The sequence below is a fragment of the Pelophylax lessonae genome, assembly GCF_965119305.1.
Source record: "Pelophylax lessonae genome assembly, chromosome: 12".
NCBI lineage: Eukaryota > Metazoa > Chordata > Amphibia > Anura > Ranidae > Pelophylax > Pelophylax lessonae.
In genome coordinates this window covers 192,638,800-192,662,448 of record NC_138779.1, presented here as the reverse complement: position 1 = coordinate 192,662,448, position 23,649 = coordinate 192,638,800, and the positions used below count along the sequence as shown (strand labels likewise).

The following is a 23,649-nucleotide window of genomic DNA, read 5'->3' as shown; positions in this document are numbered from 1 at the left end:
AGCAATGTCCAGTCGCAGCATATTTCAGCCTGCCATCGACTGACAGGCTGCTGGCAGCAGGGCACAACACTGCAATAAAAAAAGCTGGGATCTTAAGCATAGAGGCTCGATGCCCCGTGTGCAATGGGCCCAAAGAACCAGATTTTGGTTTACATTTTTTTTAAGATTTCCTAAGGCATTTCTTGTTCTGTAACATAAAAGGAAATAGTCAAATAGCAGAATGCTTACCGTATATACACTCGAGTATAAGCCGAGTTTTTCAGCATGTTTTTTTCATGCTGAAAAAGTCCCCCTCGGCTTATACTCAAGTCACGGTCTCACTTACCTTTTCCCCGGTCAGTGCTCAGGCGCCGCTTGGGAAAGCCTATACACGTTCGGCTATTCCCGGCAAGACGGCGCATGCGCAGTGACGTGTTGGCGCCAATGTAAGGCGGAAAGGTAAGTGAGAACCCTCCACAGCACTGCAGGTAAAGATAAGTGAGACTCTTCTACCATGCCCGCAGCACTGCATCTCCTGTACCAACAGTGCCATATCTGTGCTATACCTGTACCATCTGTGCCATCTTATGTACCATGCCCGCAGCCCCTGTTTTGGGTTTCGTGGTGGTCCAGTAGCTGCTGCGTTTCCCACCCTAGGCTTATACTCGAGTCAATACGTTGTCCCAGTTTTTTGTAGTAAAAGTAGGTGCCTAGGTTTATATTCGGGTCGGCTTACACTCGAGTATATACACGGTATGTCACTTTGCTTTGCAATATTGGTCATGTTGCAAAATAATTATTTACAATGCATTCTGAAAGATTAGACAAGCCTTGGCCGGCTCAGCACTGCAAGGGTTAGGTTAAATGCTCACTAAATCTGGGGGTGGAGGAGTAAACTGTATGGCTTTTTCGGCAGGCTTCCGCTACTCTGGATCCCCTAAATCAGCGTTTTCTGTCAAGGCACCCTTTAAAATTTTGAACAATCTCAAGACACCATTCTAAAATTAAAAAAAAAAAAACAACTATTTTAATAGCTTTGCATAGCAGCATCATCAACATGTAGCACACCCAACGTTAGAGATAATTAATTCTTCCAAAGCAAATACACTTTTGCACAGTGGTATTGACTAGTATTCCATTGTTTCTCTTCTCCCTCAATCAGCTGATGTGACCCCAGTGATGAGGGAGGGGGACAGGGGAGGGTCAAACAAGGATGCTGTGGAGGCAACAGAAACCTTCATCAACTGATGACGTCATTGATTGTTAGGATGCCAGTGTCTAGTCGTAATGGTGCGCAATGAAAACCTGTGGCTTTGTGTAACTGAAGGGCAGGCTTGTATACAATTTCTGATCAAATTTTAGGCATTTTGCCAAGGCACCCTGGTTGAAAAAGGCTGCCCCTTTACCTTGGCTGGAGGTTGCACTCTGAGATTATCACATACAACGCAGGACCAGCAGTCTTGTGCTGTAAGCGATGGTGCCAAGGCCCGTCCGCAACCCAGCGTGTCGGAGAGAAGAGGAGTGCACCAGAGCAAAAAAAATTGTAAGTATTATTATATGATTATTATACAGGATTTATATAGAGCCAACAATTTGTGCAGCGCCTTACAACTTATTCTTCTACGACGACGAAGCACTTCTTCTCTAAGCGAGAATGAGGTTTGTGTCCCCTGCGCAGATGTGATGCATGTGCAGATTTTCCCCAGATTCCCTATGCAAGTCAGAGTTTTCCCACATGCCCAAATCTTTGCAGCCTTTGCATAGGTGTGCTTAAGAGCCCTGCCAATTCTTGTGCCATAATGGTGGTGCAAGGGGTGGAGGTCAGAGCCACTAAAGAGGAGACCAGCAGTTAATCCTTGCAGTTGGAATGGAAAGGGGGGGGGGAGCCCCCGAGAAGGGTATTTTCTTTTTTTAATTCAGCTTTGAGTCCCGGTTCACACTTATGCGATGTGGGAACCCTGCGACTCTACTGCGGGTTCCTGTACCGCATTCCCAGTAGGGATGCACCGATCCGATATTCGGATCGGATATCGGCGCCGATATGGCCATTTTAGATGGATCGGGGGATCGGTAACATTGACCAATCCACTGGCCGATCCGGTTTTCGCTTGGTAGCGGCTCAGCCATCCCTTACTAGGTGCAGTAGTAGTATGGGATGGGAGCCGCTAATTCCTGTATAGGGCCCGGCTCACAGGCGGAGTGATATCAGATGCACTCCGCCTGTGAATGGAGGAGCCGTACACATGAAGCAGCGGATTTGCTCTGTACTGCAGCCGCTTGCTTTGTGTGTAGCTCCGGATTGGGTCCGGTATCGGCGATTTCACAACGCCAGATATCGGTATCGGGTCCAAAAAAGTCGGATCGGTGCATCCCTAATTCCCAGCACAGTCAGTTCACACTGCCATATGCGAATTGCTAGGGGTGTCAATTCAAAGTTAACGACACCCCAGATCAGTTCACATATCGCAGTGCGATCGGACATGAATCGGGTCGCATAGATGTGAACCACCATGCGATCCGATTCTGCAGCGGACCCAAAAAAGTGTCCTGTGCTTGTTTGTGCCGAATCAGATGCAAATTCAGCCAGACAATCTGTATGGCTGAATTTGCATTGCACAGACATTGCATGTGATTTTCAGAGCAGTGCGCTGCGAATCACATGCGATGTCTGCCATCGCAGATGTGCGAACCGAGCCTAACCCAGTTTTTTTTCCTAGGAAAAAAAAAAGTTTTCTACCTGCCAATATATTCTGTTATGAAATGCCCATTTCCACGTGTATATGGCTACATTTTCTAGGAACAATGGACATTATGGGTTGCAGACTCTCTTTTGTCATCCTATACAGACACCTCTGCAAATGCCTGTGTACGCTTGTATCCACACTATTGTTCCCAGGATCCTCTAGGTAAGAGCACTGTTATCACAAGCACACCTTTTAAATGTTTATATAAGGAGAGGGGGGGTCTATACTGGTTATAAAAAAGCAACATAAAAAAAGAATTTACAATGGGGGAAGCACTCTTCACCTTCTGTACAATCTGCATATCTAAAGCACACATAGGCCCCCTTGGTTCTCTGGTGCCCTTTGTCTGACACAGTCAGACAGGCACCACGGCCCAGACCCCCCCTATCCCGAGATTGTGTCCAGTCTTCTACAAGACAGGAAAAACTTTCCTCCAATGCCGTCATTCCTGCTCACATCAGACGTGCACAGAAATTATCCGTTATCCGGGATCGCTGTCAATGGCTTACCACCCGGATACGTGCGTGCAAGGGCGACTCCAGGAAATAAACATAGAAATAGTCCCTCAGAGTAAGAGCCGGTTCACACTGAGGCGACACAACTCCATACTACTTCGGGGGCGACTTGTGCATTACCATGCACCACGACTTCGGAGCGACTTGCAGGGACTTCACATAATGGAAGTCTATGCAAGTCGCTCCGATGTCGCCCCGAAGTAGTACAGGACCCTTTTTCTAAGTCGGAGCGACTATTAGAACGGGTCCTGTAGCAGTCAATGGACCGTGAGGGAGCGCGACTTGTCAGGCTGACAAGTCGCGCTAATGTGAACCGACTCTAAAGGCTTCGTACACACTTGACGAAATATCCTCCGATTTTTCTCTCTTGCTCAGCGGTCATAACCGTTTTGAGTTGACAGTGCATAATGGTCACTAAATTTCTCGTCCGATTTGTTTTTTTTTTTTTTGGGAAATTTGTTGCTAGACTTTCGGGTCGTCAGCAACTTCAGATCATGTCTTTTGTATCCGATTTTTCGCAGACGTACTGCATACACATTAAACGAAAATTGGTCGTCTGGGGAATTTTGGCATTTGTCCCTCCGTTTTTTTTTCGTAAAAAATGACGGCATCGGCTGCTGAAGGTTGTGTACACACTAGCTGAAAATCGTACGATTTTACCTCGGATGGAAATTTTTGACAGATTTTCTACTAGTGTGTACCCCACTTAATGGTAAGGTATATTTATTCACACTGGGAACGTCTATGGAAACATCTGAGGGCCAGTTACGCCACAATTTTGCGATCCAGATGGGTTTCTGCATGTGCATTTTTTGATACGTTCTGGTGTGTTTTCAATGCACTCCAATGCGTTTTTTTTTTTTTAAACTTTCGTGTGAACTAAGGCTGGCCATACATTATACAATTTTCTGTACAATTTTCTTGATATTTACCTTTAACTATGTAATACAAAGGCCTGCCTAATTGGGTACAACTGAAAGTGTTGTTTAGCTTTGACCTCATATTATGGGGTTTATGGTAAATCTAACAAGAAATTGAACATGTATGGCCAGCCTAAGACCATTAGTATCCATGTTTTTCTATTGTCCATGCATTTTTGACGCATGTGGTGTTTATTGGCCCTGAAGGCATGTAGCACAGTGGCCGAGGTCCTGGGTCTGATATACATCCATGATTCCCCTTTGCTGGTATGGGTTTCCCCCTACAACCCCAAAAAACAGTTCAAAGTTAGCTGGCTTACCCGTAGTGGAAGTTTAAGGCTACGTTCACATGTTAGCGTAGCGCACTACTGGCAGAATCACCGCGATTCTGCCCGCGATCCGGAAATCAACGCAAATCGCGGGACGCCTGTGCATTGCCGTTGATTTGCAATGGCACCCCAAACGCTGTGCGATGTTGCCGCGATTTCCGCCTGCCGAATTGCGTTAACATCGCTCAAACAAAATCGCTGGTCGCATGACGCCCCAAAGAAGCTCTTGTACCTTTTTTGAGCGTCATGCGACCCGCAATTTTGTTTGCACGATGTTACCGCGATTCGGCAGGCGGAAATCGCGGCAACATCGCACAGCGTTTGGGGTGCCATTGCAAATCAACGGCAACGCACAGGCGTCCCGCGATTTGCAATGATTTCCGGATTGTGGCAGAATCGCGGTGATTCTGCCCACGGTCCGCTACGCCAACATGTGATTGTGAACGTAGCCTCAATGTAATAAAGACAGGCTGTAAACTGAATAGCCTAAAGTGGAATCTGCTTATATTTTGCCATCACCAAATTCATCCTGCCCCCTCATTGCTAATGACCCTTTTAAGTAATGTTTTGTGTCACATATCTTACTTTAGACCCTGTGATGTCATCACCGGAGTCTCTCTGTGCATCTCTATGCAAGGGTCCTTTTACACGAGCGGTGCGCCGGTGGACTCAGTTTTGATCAGCGGGGATCGATCCGCCAATTTCGCTGAGGAGGCGGATGACAGCTCCGTCTCCGCTTACTTTGCATAGACGGAGCTGTCAGATCCCCGCTCTCCTCTATGGGACTGCCTGTCCGTTTTCATCCGATCCTCCAGACGGATGGAAAATAGATATGGTTTCTCAGCGCTTTTCAACCATACTTGACTGCACCCCGTGATTCCCTGAGGAAGTCTTTAGTGGGAAACACGTGGGGACCATCTCTCCCCCCCCCCTTTTTTTACACTGGAATGCGTGATATAGAAAGTGTTGAGATGTCACATATGTAATAGCATGGTTATATTTATCTGCATTAGAAGAGCTGCCTCTCTATCAAGGGTTGAAAAATAAATAAAATCTTTTTTTATTTGGCTTCAGCAAAATTAATGAACCCACTTTTGAATTATTGGGTATCCCCCACAATACCAAATCTGGTTTGCTAAAATTACCAATTTTTATTTTTTTGGGGGATTGTCAACCCCGCTATTTTAAGGAATTTGCAAAAAATTGTATACCTTTAAGAATTTAAGTGTATTGGGGAATTCATTCTGACAGAAAGACTCAACTTTTAAAATCCCCTTTTTTTCCCTCAAATGGCTTTTTCTACAGAAGAAAAAAAAAATGGACACTGAGCTCCGACATGCAGTGGCGAAGCCCTTTTATTGGGTGCTTATCATATGTGATGAATAGTAGTGGTGAAAGTGAAAGGTGCGCAAAACAAAAATAAAACATTGGAAAGCAGCACTAGACAGGTTTAAGGCTCCGTTCACATGTAGGCGTTTTGGGGCGTTTTTGGGGAGTTTTTCTGCTCTAGGATCAGCTCTCAAAACGCCCAACAAAACAAATCCTATTCATTTCAATGGCCCCTGTTCACATCTGAGCGTTTTGACGCTGTAAGCAAAACGCCCAACGCTCAAAAAAGTACATGAGCTTCTTTTTGGGCAGATTACAGGCGTTTTCCATTGGTTTCTATTCAATCTAAAAACGCCTGCACAAAAAATGCCTGTAAAAATGCCTGTAAATCGCGGTAAAAATTGCGGTAAAAAACGCGGTAAAACGCTACGCTCAGGTGTGAATGTAGCCTAAATAATGAAGAATAGGCCAATAAATATTGCGCTAACAATACAAAATTGATTAAAAATCAATGTAAACATTTTTAATCAATTTGTATTGTTAGTGCACTATCATATGTGATGATCATTTTATTATTATAGTATAGTTTTTGCTATATTATTACAGACAATAGCCATGGTTTTCCATAAAAAAACATCTCCCAACTTGTATGCTCAGTACATAACCATGCACATTCAGTAAAAAAAAGGTGGTGCATGTTACTTGCAAACTGCCATCCATCTGCAAAAATAGCGATCAGAGAGATTAGAAACCTTGTTCAATGGCTATTGTTCCCTGCCAAAAGGTCAGAGCCAGGAGTTGTCCGTGTTCTCACCCCCAGCATAACAAAAGACAAACAGTTAGGTCTCATGCACACTAGGCTCTACTGAATGCCTCTCTGACAGGAGAAAACGCAGCTACAACCCTTACAGATATATTGCAAATACGCACCGAACACCTGTGCTCGGACCGCAGCTTCGCACAATGTGATGTAACATCCAACCAAGAGGCCGGTAACAGTGTAGTATGCTGATAAAAATCTTCTTTATTCTAAATCCATCAGGAGTAAAGCATCCTATGCACAAGAGATGTTGACGCGTTTCAACCCAAGTGGGCCTTGGTCAGGTCTTCATGAATAAATCCCACCAGGGCTGAAACCTGTGCATAGAATGCTTTATTTCTGATGGATTTAGAATAAAGATTTTTTTTCAGCATACTACACTGTGTTGCCGACCTCTTTGTTGAATGTTAAACATGCCTAAAGCCATAATAAGACAATTAGTGTCGGTTCACACTAAAGCGATCGACTTCGGGGGCGACCTGTGAAGTCCCGTGCACCGCGACTTCGGCACGACTTGCACAGACTTCACATAATGGAAGTCAATGCAAGTCGCTCCAATGTCGCCCCAAAGTAGTAAAGGAACTATTTTCTAAGTCGGAGCGACTTGAGTCGCTCCTATTAGAACGGTTCCCGTAGCACAGAATGGACCGCGACTTGTCAGGCTGACCAGTCGCGGTAGTGTGAACCGGGACTTAGGTGTTCATTCATTTCATTGACCAGAATATCAATTTTTTCAAGTGCTAAAGGATCCTAGCATTTAGGTGCATCGAGCGTTTTACCTGCCCGAAAAACTCCTCTCCTGAACATGATTTTTACGCATTCAGATTTCTGCCTCTAAAACACGTGTAAACGCCTATGGGGGCATGGACACATAAGCGCCCATCTGGTAGCCTAGACAGGGAAAAAATAAACATAAAAATGGGCATTTAAGAGCTGCAGCATGCATGAGACCTTACGCTGACCACAGCACCCGAGTTTTAAGAAGCAAAGGCAGACGCTGGTCCTAAGTCAGGAAAAGCACATATCTGGGGCAATCCTGAGATAAGATGCAGACCCTGGTCATGTGAATGAGGCCCAACATGTCATTTCTGAGCGAGCATCCCAATCCTGAGATAAGATGCAGACCCTGGTCATGTGAATGAGACCCAACATGTCATTTCTGATCCAGCATCCCAATCCCGGGAGAAAAAGGAAAACCCTGGTCATGTGACTGAGACCCAGAATGTTATCTATGAAATAGCATCTTAATCCAGTGACAAGATGCAGACCCTGGTCATGTGAATGAGACCCCAACATGTCATTTCTGATCCAGCATCCCAATCCCGGGAGAAAAAAGGAAAACCCCGGTCATGTGACTGAGACCCAGAATGTTATCTCTGAACCAGCATCTTAATCCAGTGACAAGATGGAGACCCTGGTCATGTGACTGAGACCCAACATATCATTTCTGATCCAGACCCTGCATCTCAATCTGGGGGGGGTGCTGACAGTGATTCCTGAATAAACATGGGTCCCTCCTTCGTGAGACTCATCTGGAAAAATCAGAAGACGGAATTGTCAAGGGGAAGTTTGCAACATTTCTTGGAAGTGTTATATTTACACATTACTTTGTCCTAAACATAAAAAAAAAAAAAAAAGGAAATCTGATACTACGTCAACTTTCCCATAACCCCGGAGGGTCATGCGCCATTTGAATCCATCCACATACACACAAGATACAGTTGCACAAGTGACAAAGAACTCCGCATACCAACTTTTCTTTAGAGGCTGATAGCCTGAGTGTATCTAAAGCGATCATCTACATATCATACAACCCAATGATTGTGAACAATGCATGCCGTGCAATTCCTAACGAATGTCCTTCAACACCTTGGGAAGGAAAGGGACGATTTAAAAATAAACCGGGGAGGAAAAAATAAAAAATCTGCTCCAACACAAGTTGCCACAGAGTTCCAGGAAGCAGCGGCGGTGGTGTTGCTATCTCTTTAAATGCACCAACCCCCCCCCCCCCCTCTCCCCTCCGCTCTTCCCCATCCCAAACCACACCACCCTCTCTGTAATCCCTTGAGCCAAAAGCTAAAAGGCTGGAATTCAATCTCTGTTTCAAAAACCAACATTACATCACTCCGATTCCAGGACAGCTTTAAAGACACAGACTGCAGGAACAGCGCACACACTCACATTTATACATTTAAACAGTGGAAACTTTACAAGGAATTTCCATCTGTCTGGGCCTGCAAGTTAACGCAAGGTCTTAACTCTTCCGCCGCCAAAGCAAGGGGCTTACTAGGCCAACGCTATTTTTCTTTTTTTTTTTTAGCTTTTAAAACAAGCAATTTTATTTTAGCAGCGGACTGAAATACGTCAGAATAAAAACAAGGGGTGGAGGGGGTTTCATCAACCAAAGAAAAATACATAGGTCGGTGTATTTTCAATGCGCCAAATCCGTGCTGTGCCACGGGCTCTACGTGCTGCTCACTTTAAAGGAATGGGCAGCAGATCCCATTAGGGCTCATTCACATCAAATGCAATGGGCAGCCTGGAGTCCTGAGTTCAGTTTACATCACTGCGCTTGGAAACAAAAAAAAATTGGACATCTTCAAACTTTGTTCAGCGCAGCTGCTTGCAACGCACACCACCGCTGTTGTACATAAAGATTAATAAAATTAAAAATTTTGTGACTTAATAAAGTTAGTTAAAAAAAAAAAAAAAAAAACCCACATAGCGCGGCGACGACAACACACACACACACACACACACACACACACAGCGCGACGACAACACACACACAGCGCAACGACAACACACACACACACACACACACACACACACACAGCGCGACGACAACACACACACACAGCGCGACGACAACACACACACACACAGCGCGACGACAACACACACACACACAGCGCGACGACAACACACACACACACAGCGCGACGACAACACACACACACACAGCGCGACGACAACACACACACACACAGCGCGACGACAACACACACACACACAGCGCGACGACAACACACACACACACAGCGCGACGACAACACACACACACACACACACAGCGCGACGACAACACACACACACACACACACACACACACACAGCGCGACGACAACACACACACACACAGCGCGACGACAACACACACACACACACAGCGCGACGACAACACACACACACAGCGCGACGACGCAACAACAACGAGCCCGTTCTCATACCGCATAGCAGGAAAGATTCTCACGTGAATCTGTGTGTCACATAGGGCCATCCCATTCACTTAACGGGCTCCCCTATACTGGTTTGTCCCTGAAAAAAAGCTCCTGCTCCTTTTTGAGAGACCAGCTTCATGCAATTGTTAAAAGGCAAGATTTGCCGCACCACAATCACAGCAGAATACCATCACATTTGAGGTGCCACTGAAGGATAAAAGGCACCAAATGTAAGTTGCATGTTTTGCAGCGATTGCCATGCGCTTTGTTATCACCGGCAGAATCGTGGCAACTCTGCCCACAGTTCCCAATCGTGAAGAGTAAACAGTGCCAGTCACACCATAGGAGCGCGGTGTGATACCGAGTATTGCATGTAAGGCAGCCCATTCATTTCATTACAAGAGAAACGCTCAAAATCAGTCCCTGACCCCTTTGAGAAACCGCACCGCTCTCTAAAAAGGCACCATGTGTTTTGGCGTATGTGACTGCAGATACGTGGGCTTGGCATAGGAATTAACGGAGCCGCTGTGTGTTGCAGGAAAGTATGATATTTTTGACGTACAACGCAGAAGTAGTGTGAACGTACCTTTAATGTCCGATAGCGTGCGCAAATAAGCGCTTGCACCAACATTCTAAGCTACAAATGGTTCTATAATTGTACACAGCGGTGTCACGACTGTAGTTTTGGGAGGTTGTCCAACGAGTAGCGCTGCAGGATGGGGAGGATGTGTATGGACAGCCAGCATATCACTATTCACTATCATGCAAAACACATTTCATGCCTGCAGCAAAACTTATCCCCCCCTTACATTGAACGGGCGCCACCAAATGCGACCCACAACAGATGTCCTACAACCCGCATGTGGTTGTGGTGTTTTGGTGCGCCATTAAACTGGCAGTGAGGAGGCTCCATAACGGTCACTTATCAGAAGTGCGGTAGTTTAGACGCAAGTCTAAGCAATAAGTTCACTCCAATCAAGACCCAAAACGACTGAATTCCCATGCAAATAATCCAACATCTTTCAGTTCCCGCGCACACCTGAGCGATTTTACGCCTAAGCTGATGCACAAGAGAATTACCATATTATTTTTTTTTTTTTTTTTTACACCTAGGTCATTCTCTTTTTGTACCTTGGGGGGGAAAAAAAAATCTGATGCTTTTTTTTTTGGTGCGATAATGTGCCCCCATATAATTGAATTAGAGCACATGGGGGGGGGGGGGCAAAAAGCCCATCAAAACGCAGACACACACTTGAGCAAAGTCCAAAGCAAAAAGAGATTGAATGCATTTCAAAATGCTACTGCAGTATTGTCAAAAACTATAGTCCAGAAATCCTACAAGGAAGGCAGCATGTGAGCCAACATATTTCAGACACTGGGAGCTAGAGTGTGGCTCTTTAGAAAGTTTACAGAAGAGGTAGAGTACGTTGAGTACCTCACTAGTAAATTCATACCTATTGATAGACCAATAAGCAGACCAGCAACAGAGAAATCTGCAATAACTATATGCAGTACTAAAGGGTTGTATACCAGTGGTCCTCAACTCCGGTCCTCAGGGCCCACTAACAGGCCAGATTTTAAGTATTACCTTGGGGAGATGCAGACTAGAGTACTGCAATCACTGAGCAGCAAATGATATCACCTGGGATGTATTTCAGTTATCTTGCAAACCTGGCTTGTTAGTGGGCCCTGTAGGCCAGGGCTGAGGACCACTGGTATAAACCACAAGAGGAGCTGAACAGCATTGAAAATATCTGGGCAGGTAAATCCGTTCACTTACATTTCCACTGCATATTTTGATCTCTACTAAGTAGTAGTAATCATCAGCAAGATTTTAAAGCCTGTTGTGCATGGGACACCTAGCCTGTGCATCCAATTCTGGCATTTAAGTCTATGGCAAGCTAAAATACAATGCAGCCAGATGGGGCAGAAACAGTCCCAAGTGATACTAGTTTGGGGTCCTCCACATTAAGGGATATAAGGCTGGAGCGCGTTCCAGACACACATTCCTAAAAACCTATAAAAAAGGTGCCAAGGCTTGGTTCACACTACGGTGTACTGGAAAATGTGCAAAATCTCATGGTCGCACCACCAAGTATAAACCAAGCCTGAAATGAATGGGCTGCCCAACATGCTAAAAACACGCGGAAATGCACACGCTTCATTGTGCCTGTAGTTGTGAACCAAGCCTGAAATTATTAGGCTGCCCTACACTTAATGCACGGTTGTACCTGTGTGTGTAAACCAAGCTTGAAACGAATGGGCTGCCCAACACGCTGAGAACGAGCAGAAATGCACAAGTCCTATTGCGCCTGTAGGTGTGAACCAAGCCTGAAATGAATAGGCTACCCTACACGCAATTGTAAAAAAGGGAAAAGTAACTGCGCTAAACAATACTAAAAGGAAATAATGGATATATAAGCTGCAACTATACAACGAGATACCTCCCAACCAAACAAAAATAGTCACGCTAAAAATGAAAATTTGTGTGCAATTGACAATCACAAATAACACATAATGGAGTGAAATAATAAAAAAAAAAAAAAAAAAAAAAAAAAAGACGCCCGTGAAGGTCCAACTAAAATTTAATCCTCAAAGTAAACCACAATATGGTAACTCAGTTATTATAAATCCTCCACCGAATGAAAATATCCTCCACCAATAGATTAATCTGCTTACCACAGCCACCTGACCTCAACTGTCAATAGTGCTTGTAACACTCCACCAAGCAACCAACTCCAGGTAGGGGATCAGAGGGCACCCATCCAAAAAGGTCCATCAGAACTCACATGGCAGCAGGACATATGTACCACATAAAAAACAATGGGAAAGGCACCATAGTGTAAAACCATAATTTATTGGGAACACCACAATATTGCACTTACATGGATAGTATATCAAAAGCGTATTAAAAAAAAAAAAAAAAAAAAAAAAAAAAAAGCCAGCCGGCTACAGCTGAACACCCGTCCTTCTGGGATCGTGAGAGCGCGGTGACGTCATCACATCGCTAGCCCGACGTGTTTCGTCGCAGATGACGTCGTCCTGGGGCGCAAAGCACAAACGTGGTCGCACCTGTAAAGCCCCGTACACACAATCAGATTATCGAACGATCTGTCGTCCGTTTTTTGTGGCATGCTAGTCTGATGTGGAAAGTGAAGAGGTTATTTTCATACTAATTTTCCCGTACGACAGAATTCTACTTCAGAAGTGATGTCATGTGTTGGATTGCTTTCTATGTGTTCTTTCGTCTCTGAGTATGCCTAGTCTTGCCCTTAAGATTTTTTTCCGTCGCAATCTGTACTAATGAGACGAAAAATCGTACGTTGTTTTGACGGAGGACAAAAATTTTATAGCCTGCACATCAGGATTTTGTCGGCCGAAAAGTCGGAGTCAGCTGTTGAAAGCACCATACTAACAATCCGAAAATCGGCAAATCGGTCGTCGGACGAAATTTCCCTTCAGATTTTCTTATTGAGTGTACGGGCCTTAAGTATCAACCAAGCCTGAAACGAATGAGCTAAAAACTAGCGGAAATGCGCAAACTCCATTGCACCTGTAGGTGTGAACCAAGCCTGAAACGGCTGCCCTACACACGACGCATGGGAACTTATTGAAAATGTGCGGAAACGCGTATGCGCCATGTTATCTATAGGTGTGATGCAAGCCTAAATGGGAGTACCAACTAAAAAAAACACAAGTGTTCAGCCACACAACACCACCATTATTGGGCGCACCAGGGCTAGACAACCCGTGTATAAGGGGCCCATGCAGGATGTCATTTTTTCAGAACCCAGGAACATATTTAATAAAGTCAGACGCCAGTGAGAATACTTTGCACGCGTCTATGATCCAAGGACATCCAAGAACGTCTATGAAAAGTTGCAATATAAAATAGACTATTTTACCAATCAAAAACGTGATCAATAACCGCGACACAATCAAAAAATCAAAAAGTGTTAAAAACGCTGCTTTTTGATTGGTTTTGACGAGTCTGGGAGTTTTGCAATTGTATCAGTAATTTGGCCTTGGCTCGGCTTGAAACAAGACATGCGAAAAAGAGACGGGAACGGTTTGGGGAGCCTCAATTAAGGACAAGTCTTAACAGAAGCAGAATAGAGTTTAGGAAGAGAGGATGGGAGGGTGAAGAAGAGGAGGGGGGAAGGCTTCAAATTCCAAAAGACAGACAATCAGGCTACCCGGGGAGGGGGGTGGGTTTAAGGTGGCGCCAAATAAAAAGCAAAGGATTGGGAGGGGGGGGGGGGGGGATTCAAAACAAGATTACAAAGAAAAGGAGGGAGAAGGGACAACGACATGACAGCTTGTGTCCTGAGGAGGAAAACACCTGGACGGAATTTGTTCAGGTGGAAACTAAACCGTTTTCAAGGTCTGCTGCAAAAAAGCACAATGAAACTTTAGATCGACTCCGGAGGAAAGAAAACGCATACTGCGATTCTTACAAAGAATATTCCAAATATGCCATTGCATTAAAAAAAAAAATGAAACTTTAAAATCGACTCCAGGAGGAAAGAAACGCATACTGCAATTCTTACATAATATTCACTATATATATATATATTTTTTTTTTTTCTTACAGTTTATTGATTTTATGATCATTTACTCATTTGAGATTGTTATTCACTTTGAAATTTATTTTCATTCGCCCAAATATATAAAATCGCATTCAAAAAAAATTAAACTTTAGATCGACTCCAGAGGAAAGAAACGCATACTGCGATTCTTACATAATATTCACTATTACATTATATATATATATATATATATATATATATATATATATATATATATATATATATATATATATATATATATATATATATATATATATACATATACACACACACACACACACACATATATACACACAATCTTAATAAGTTTATTGATTTTTAGGATCATTTATTTACTCATTTGAGATTGTTATTCACTTTGAAAATAAATTGGCGCTAATTTTATTCCTCCAAATATATAAATCGCATTCAAAAAAATGAAACTTTAGATCGACTCCAGAGGAAAGAAACGCATACTGCGATTCCTACAAAGAATATTGCAAATATATAAAATCGCATTAAAAAAATGCACCTCCGAGGCTACAATTACACAAGCCCCCCCCCCCCCCCCGTTTTTTTAGCTCCCAAACGCACAGAAAACGCATAAATTAATCTGGAGGTGTGTAAAGTTTCTTTATAATATTATAGATAATGCTTCCCAGAGTGAGATCTTGTGTTCGGACGCATTCAGAGGATCCAATCTGGACGCACAGGATTCTGTAAACGCAGCATGAATTATACCATTTAAAATAGTTCCGTGCATTAACGTCCTATAAACGCATGTAAGGTATTGCCAGTGTGAAGGAGGCCCAATCTGTTTAACCTCTTTCCACACATGAATCGCAGAAAAAGGTCGGCTTTTTTAAACACACTCCGCACATATGCGTCACTGGACGGCCAATGTTTCTGTTTTGAGAGAACGCTCACGGTGGCTTTTGGTCCCTGCTAATGATCAATAGCTGGTGGGATCAGCTCCCGATCATGTGACTGCTGCAACAGCCAATCACAGTGGTCAAGTGATCGGCGGATCTTTCCTGCTCCCCCCACGTTGACAACTTTTAAAGGGTCAAACATAGGTGATAATGCACAGATACAAGAACGCACCTTGTATGTCCTCCAAGGCTCGATTCACACTGCTGTAACGCGCACATTCACACAGCGACCTGCATTGCGTTAAGGCAGGTCATTCGTTTGAATTTAACAAAATAAAAAGCAATTTACTTTTTAACCACAAAAAGTGAGTGACTGTATGCTGCAATGCATGTTCTCTAGTGTGCGCCATTTAGAATGAACAGCACCGCAGTGCACCAAGCGTGCGTTTTCACAGCGCAAGTGTGAGCCGAGCCCAAGACGCTGCAATTGACAGATGGGCCAATCGCAGTGACAAGGATCCACCCCGACAGCACATGGGGCTCTAAGATCTTCACAAAAGAAAAGTGGCAGCATAGAGATCAAAGCACAGTGGCACAAAAAAAAAAAAATACTGCTACCCAACAGCAGCCTGAGAACCAGAGCTTACCCCCCCCCCCCCACCAGCAGCCTGTGTGCACAATCCAAACAAGAAAGGGTTAATCCGCAGGGAAAGGCTTAGCTCATGGAAAGTAAATTGCCATTAGCAGCTTCTGGACAAAGTTTAGAGCAGTTACATGGCTTAACCCACGCAGAGCCAGCCGGCTGGGCCACCTTAAGAGCACGTTGTTTGTCGGAAACAAAAAGTTCCATTTGGAACGTGGAGCTCGGATACAACTGTATCCGCCTGGGAGGGAAGGGGGGGGGGGGGGGAGCTGGTCGGTGTTAAGGACCCCCAGAATCAACTGACAGCCCCAGGATACCCCAACATGGGGACATCAGATTTCACCGACAGCAAAAGACAAACGTAGTGTGATCCTACAACAGGCACAGCGAGGTGACAACACACAACTGTGTGCGATTCTCCATTCACAACAAATGAGGATGACACAAAACAAGAGTGGAGGATAACTGTACAGGGGGTCTGGTTACACTTCACATGCAACCATGGATGATCAATCAGCCCCATGTAATCTCTGATCTGCATCTCATTACAATCACACAACCAGCATTCATGTACAATCTCTGATCTACACTGCTGCAATCACACAACCAGCAATGATATACACTCTCTGAGCTCTACTTTACAATGTACAATACCTGATCTGCAAGTTATCACAATCACACAACGATGCGCAATCCCCAATCTACAAGTTGTCACAATCACACAACGATACACAATCCCTGATCAGCAAGTTGTCAAACACAACAACGAAGCACAACCCCTGATCTGCAAGTTGTCACAAAAAACACAACGATACGCAATCCCTGACCTGCAAGTTGTCACAATCACACAACGATGCGCAACCCCTGATCTGCAAGTTGTCACAATGACACAACGATGCGCAACCCCTGATCTGCAAGTTGTCACAATGACACAACGATGCACAATCCCCAATCTGCAAGTTGTCACAATCACACGATGCACAACCCCTGATCTGCAAGTTGTCACAATCACACAACGATGCGCAACCCCTGATCTGCAAGTTGTCACAATGACACAACGATGCACAATCCCCAATCTGCAAGTTGTCACAATCACACGATGCACAACCCCTGATCTGCAAGTTGTCACAATCACACAACGATGCGCAACCCCTGATCTGCAAGTTGTCACAATCACACGATGCACAACCCCTGATCTGCAAGTTGTCACAATCACACAACGATGCACAACCCCTGATCTGCAAGTTGTCACAATCACACAACGATGCGCAACCCCTGATCTGCAAGTTGTCACAATCACACGATGCACAACCCCTGATCTGCAAGTTGTCACAATCACACAACGATGCACAATTCCGGATCTGCAAGTTGTCACAATCACACAACGATGCACAATTCCCAATCTGCAAGTTGTCACAATCACACAACAATGGATAATTCCCAATCTGCAAGTTGTCACAATCGCGCAACCCCTGATCTGCAAGTTGTCACAATCACACAATGATAGCCAACCCCTGATCTGCAAGTTGTCACAATCACACAATGATAAGCCAATCCCTGATCTGCACTTTACTGCAATCACAACACAATACCTGCAATGATAATGTACAACTTCTGATCTGCACATTACAACAATCACACAACCAATGATCTACACTCTCTGAGCTCTACTTTACAGTGCAATCCCTGATGTACACTTTGCTACAATCACAAAGCCAGCAATCATGTACAACCCCTGCTCTGCACTCCACCACAATCACACACAGTTTGCTTTAACACCACAACTGAAAGTGGTGATACACGGGGATTTGCGATTGATCTAGAAACAAGCGATTCATCACCACCAATTAAAACATCAAACAACGAAACACATGTGATCTTGTCCTGCATTAAAAATCTAGACCGAAAACACAGTAGATTAGTTTTAATTGCGACTGACTGATAAAAATAATCTGTGTTGCTGTGGCCCAGGTTACAGTAGATCCAGCAACAGGCTTCCATGCAACTTTCTGGCACATGAACCAATAATCCTTCAAGTGATCAGAAACAACTGACAAAGATAAACCGCAACACGACAAAGTCTAAATTAGTGATTGATCCTGGTACAAGCGATTAATTATAATAATGTAACACATACAGTATCAGCTGAAAATCTCATCTATTGACAACAATCACTTAATCTGTATTATGATTGGTTGTCTGACATACAAAGATATTCATACAATTAGAAGCGAATGATAAAATTCCACCACAGCCAATCACCATGGACACTCATTGGATGGAGGCGGGTATACAATCTAAAATTAATATGCAATTGGATAATTTTTTGTTGCATTGAATGATTGTATCAGTGTGTATGCGGCCACTTTAAACCAATCAATAAGATTCTAAATTGGTTGAATGGTTTCCGATTTTAATTTGATCAGTTAAGTCACACGAGACAGAATGTTGATTGATTATATCGGTATGTGTGAGGGTGACATAGAGCTGATCAACAGAGTGGAAATCGAGTCATGGCTTTATACGCCAATCAAATCAAAATTGTAAAATCGGAGACCGTTCAATCACGTCGCATAGGATAATCAATGATAGGTGAGGGGACACAGCTGATCAAGTCGCAATTGGATGACATTTCTCTATATCGGTCTCTCGTTTGTGATTTGGATCAGTTGCGTTGGATGATCAATTGTACGGAATCCACACGTCAATCAACCAATCAAGTCAAAACGAAACGAACGCTCGCTAAAGCGATCAAATGAAGGATCTCTGGTTTGTGACTTTGATCATTAATTGCCACTTTATTGAACGATCATACAGATAAGTGAAATCAATACCAAAGCTCTCCAGATCAATTAAACGGTCTCCGCTTTACAGTTTTGATTTGATCGGTTAAGTGCATCCCAATAACTTTACACCCGACACGTGTGTGTGTGTGTGTGTGTGTGTGTGTGTGTGTGTCGTACAGCCGGAATCAGACCAGAGCTCTCTATACATCAATGGATCGGATCAGTTTGTCATATTAGACGATCAATTACATGATATTGATAAGTGTGTGGACACCGTACAGCCGATGGAGGCGACATTGAACCAGAATTCTGTATATCAATGGAACAGTCTCTGGATTGGATTGACAAGTCGTATTGAGTGATTATATTGATCTTTTAGGTTGTATTGCAAGATCAAACTGATCAGTAAAGTCGTACTGAATGATCACATTGATCCGTTTAATTAACATTGTAAGATAAAATTGATCAGTAAAGTCATATTGGGTGACCATATAGATCGGTTAATTTGCATTGCAAAATCAAATTGATCAGTAAAGTCGTATTGGGTGATCATATTGATCAGTTTAAGCAGTATTGGATGATCAAATTGATCAGTAAAGTCATATTGGATGAGCATATTGATCGGTTAATTAGCATTGCAAGATCAAATCAATCAGTACAGTCATATTGGGTGATCATATTTATCAGTTTAAGCAGTATTGGATGATCAAAATTGATCAGTAAAGTCGTATTGGGTGATCACATCAATTGGTTAAGCAGTGTTGCAAGATAAAATTGATCAGTAAAGTTGTACTGGGGTTGTACTGTGTGATCATATTGATCAGTTAAACAGTATTGGAAGATCAAATTGATCAGTAAAGTATTGGGTGATCATATTGATAGATTAGCATTGCAAGATCAAATTGATCAGTAAAGTCGTACTGGGAGACCATATTGATCAGTTAATCAGTATTGGAAGATCAAATTGATCAATAAAGTCGTATTGGATAATCTTTTTTTGATCGGTTAGGCTGTATTGGAAAATCCTATTATATTACATAGTCTGGTTGATAAAAAAAAGAAAAAAAAAAAAAAAAAGGCACAAGTCGATCTAGTTCAACCAATAATGATCAATAAAATCACATGGGGTGATCATACTGATTAGTTGAGTCATATTGGATGATCAATCATGTGATATTGATAGGTGTGTGGACACAATACAGCTAACTGAGTAGAAATTAAAGCAGTGCTCGATAGAATGAAGGGTCTCTAGAATTGATAAGTTGTATTGATTATTATTGGATGATCATATTGATTAGTAAAGTAATATTGGAGGATTGGTTGTATAGTACAGACCCCCCCATACACGGGGAGATCTCCATCCTGCGATCACAGAGGGATCCGATGCAGGAAAAGTGCAGGAAAAGTTGCTCCGGACTGTCATGTCTGCCCAATCATCATCGCAGCGCGAAAAAAAACTGCAGCTGTTGCCCATAGCAACCGGGAGAGTGCGGTTGCCAGGGGCGACCTGTCCCCCCTCTCAGCCCCAGAGCGCAGCGCCAAAGTTGTTCCGCCAGCAACAAGTGAGAAGTGAGCGGCGTGCCATGTGGCCGGACAGCCGGCGGGGGGAGTTGCGGGGACTTTGCTCGGGAATTACCTGGCTCGGCCGGGGTCTTCATGGCTGTGTCCGGCTTGGCTGTGCTCTCCTCTCGGTGCCTGGTTCCGGTATGAGTGTCTCCTCCTCCTCCCGCTCGGGCCCCGGGCTTCTCCTCCTCCTCCTCTCCTCCCCCCGCCCGCTCACATTACACCCGCGGGACGCCCACGCCGCGGGGAGCCGCCCCCTCATGACGTCACCCAGCACACCGCGTCGCCATGGAGACTCCCCTCACCGCTCCGACGCGACGTCTACGTCACAGGACGGGGGAACCGGAGAGTGCGGAGCGGGGCGAGGGGTGCTGAGAGCCCAGCGAGGACAATGTGCGGAGGGGGGCAGCAGCACAGTGTATAGAGGGGGGGGCAGCACAGTGTATAGAAGGGGCCAGCACAGTGTATAGAGGGGGCAGCACAGTGTATAGAAGGGGCCAGCACAGTGTATAGAAGGGGTCAGCACAGTGTATAGAAGGGGCCAGCACAGTGTATAGAGGGACAGCACAGTGTATAGAGGGACAGCACAGTGTATAGAGGGGGGCCAGCACAGTGTATAGAAGGGGCCAGCACAGTGTATAGAGGGACAGCACAGTGTATAGAAGGGGCCAGCACAGTGTATAGAAGGGGCCAGCACAGTGTATAGAAGGGGCCAGCACAGTGTATAGAAGGGGGTGCAGCACAGTGTATAGAGGGACAGCACAGTGTATAGAAGGGGCCAGCACAGTGTATAGAAGGGGGTGCAGCACAGTGTATAGAGGGACAGCACAGTGTATACAGGGACCAGCACAGTGTATAGAGGGGGCCAGCACAGTGTATAGAAGGGGCCAGCACAGTGTATAGAGGGACCAGCACAGTGTATAGAGGGGGCCAGCACAGTGTATAGAAGGGGCCAGCACAGTGTATAGAGGGGGGCAGCACAGTGTATAGAAGGGGGTGCAGCACAGTGTATAGAGGGACAGCACAGTGTATAGAAGGGGCCAGCACAGTGTATAGAAGGGGCCAGCACAGTGTATAGAGGGACAGCACAGTGTATACAGGGACCAGCACAGTGTATAGAGGGGGCCAGCACAGTGTATAGAAGGGGCCAGCACAGTGTATAGAGGGGGCCAGCACAGTGTATAGAAGGGGCCAGCACAGTGTATAGAAGGGGGTGCAGCACAGTGTATAGAGGGACAGCACAGTGTATAGAAGGGGCCAGCACAGTGTATAGAAGGGGCCAGCACAGTGTATAGAGGGACAGCACAGTGTATACAGGGACCAGCACAGTGTATAGAGGGGGCCAGCACAGTGTATAGAAGGGGCCAGCACAGTGTATAGAGGGGGGCAGCACAGTGTATAGAAGGGGGTGCAGCACAGTGTATAGAGGGACAGCACAGTGTATGGGACCAGCACAGTGTATAGAGGGGGGGGCAGCACAGTGTATAGAAGGGGCCAGCACAGTGTATAGAGGGGGGGGCAGCACAGTGTATAGAGGGGGCCAGCACAGTGTATAGAAGGGGCCAGCACAGCGTATAGAAGGGGGGGGGCAGCACAGTGTACAGTGTATAGAAGGGGGGGCAGCACAGTGTATAGAGGGGGGGCAGCACAGTGTATAGAAGGGACCAGCACAGCGTATAGAAGGGGCCAGCACAGTGTATAGAGGGGGGCAGCACAGTGTATAGAGGGGGGGGCAGCACAGTGTATAGAAGGGACCAGCACAGTGTATAGAGGGGGGCAGCACAGTGTATAGAGGGGGGGCAGCACAGTGTATAGAAGGGACCAGCACAGTGTATAGAGGGGGGGCAGCACAGTGTATAGAAGGGACCAGCACAGTGTATAGAGGGGGGGGCAGCACAGCGTATAGAAGGGGCCAGCACAGTGTATAGAAGGGGCCAGCACAGCGTATAGAGGGGGGCCAGCACAGTGTATAGAAGGGGCCAGCACAGTGTATAGAAGGGGCCAGCACAGTGTATAGAAGGGGCCAGCACAGTGTATAGAAGGGGCCAGCACAGTGTATAGAAGGGGCCAGCACAGTGTATAGAGGGACAGCACAGTGTATAGAGGGGGCCAGCACAGTGTATAGAAGGGGACCAGCATAGTGTATAGAAGGGGCCAGCACAGTGTATAGAGGGGGGCAGCACAGTGTATAGAAGGGGGTGCAGCACAGTGTATAGAGGGACAGCACAGTGTATGGGACCAGCACAGTGTATAGAGGGGGGGGGCAGCACAGTGTATAGAAGGGGCCAGCACAGTGTATAGAGGGGGGGGGCAGCACAGTGTATAGAGGGGGCCAGCACAGTGTATAGAAGGGGCCAGCACAGCGTATAGAAGGGGGGGGCAGCACAGTGTATAGAAGGGGGGGCAGCACAGTGTATAGAGGGGGGCCAGCACAGTCTATAGAGGGGGGGCAGCACAGTGTATAGAAGGGACCAGCACAGTGTATAGAGGGGGGGGGCAGCACAGTGTATAGAAGGGACCAGCACAGTGTATAGAAGGGGCCAGCACAGTGTATAGAGGGGGGGCAGCACAGTGTATAGAAGGGACCAGCACAGTGTATAGAGGGGGGGCAGCACAGTGTATAGAAGGGACCAGCACAGTGTATAGAGGGGGGGGGCAGCATAGTGTATAGAAGGGGCCAGCACAGTGTATAGAAGGGGCCAGCACAGCGTATAGAGGGGGGCCAGCACAGTGTATAGAAGGGGCCAGCACAGTGTATAGAAGGGGCCAGCACAGCGTATAGAGGGGGGGGGGGCAGCACAGTGTATAGAAGGGGCCAGCACAGCGTATAGAAGGGGCCAGCACAGTGTATAGAAGGGGGGGCAGCACAGTGTATAGAGGGGGGGGCAGCACAGTGTATAGAAGGGACCAGCACAGTGTATAGAGGGGGGGCAGCATAGTGTACAGAAGGGGCCAGCACAGTGTATAGAAGGGGGGGGCAGCACAGTGTATAGAAGGGACCAGCACAGTGTATAGAGGGGGGGGGCAGCATAGTGTATAGAAGGGGCCAGCACAGTGTATAGAAGGGGCCAGCACAGCGTATAGAGGGGGGGGCAGCACAGTGTATAGAGGGGGGGGCAGCACAGTGTATAGAAGGGGCCAGCACAGTGTATAGAAGGGGCCAGCACAGCGTATAGAAGGGGCCAGCACAGTGTATAGAAGGGGCCAGCACAGTGTATAGAAGGGGCCAGCACAGTGTATAGAAGGGGCCAGCACAGTGTATAGAGGGACAGCACAGTGTATAGAGGGGGCCAGCACAGTGTATAGAAGGGGACCAGCATAGTGTATAGAAGGGGCCAGCACAGTGTATAGAGGGGGGCA

General features: G+C 45.6%; 1 protein-coding gene across 2 annotated transcripts in view; it reads right to left on the bottom strand.

Annotated features, from left to right (window-relative positions):
• ERF (ETS2 repressor factor) overlaps positions 1-23,649 on the bottom strand; it is a 214,922-nt gene that overhangs the window by 90,021 nt on the left and 101,252 nt on the right. Inside the window, exon 1 of one of the 2 annotated variants that reach the window (XM_082273593.1) lies at positions 20,363-20,473. The exons of the other annotated variant lie outside the window; for it this stretch is intronic. Within the exon in view, the coding sequence (XP_082129719.1) occupies positions 20,363-20,384 (22 nt within the window). The 5' untranslated portion in view covers positions 20,385-20,473. Of the gene's footprint in view, positions 1-20,362; positions 20,474-23,649 lie in introns of those variants that run through there. 2 annotated transcript variants of the gene reach the window in all.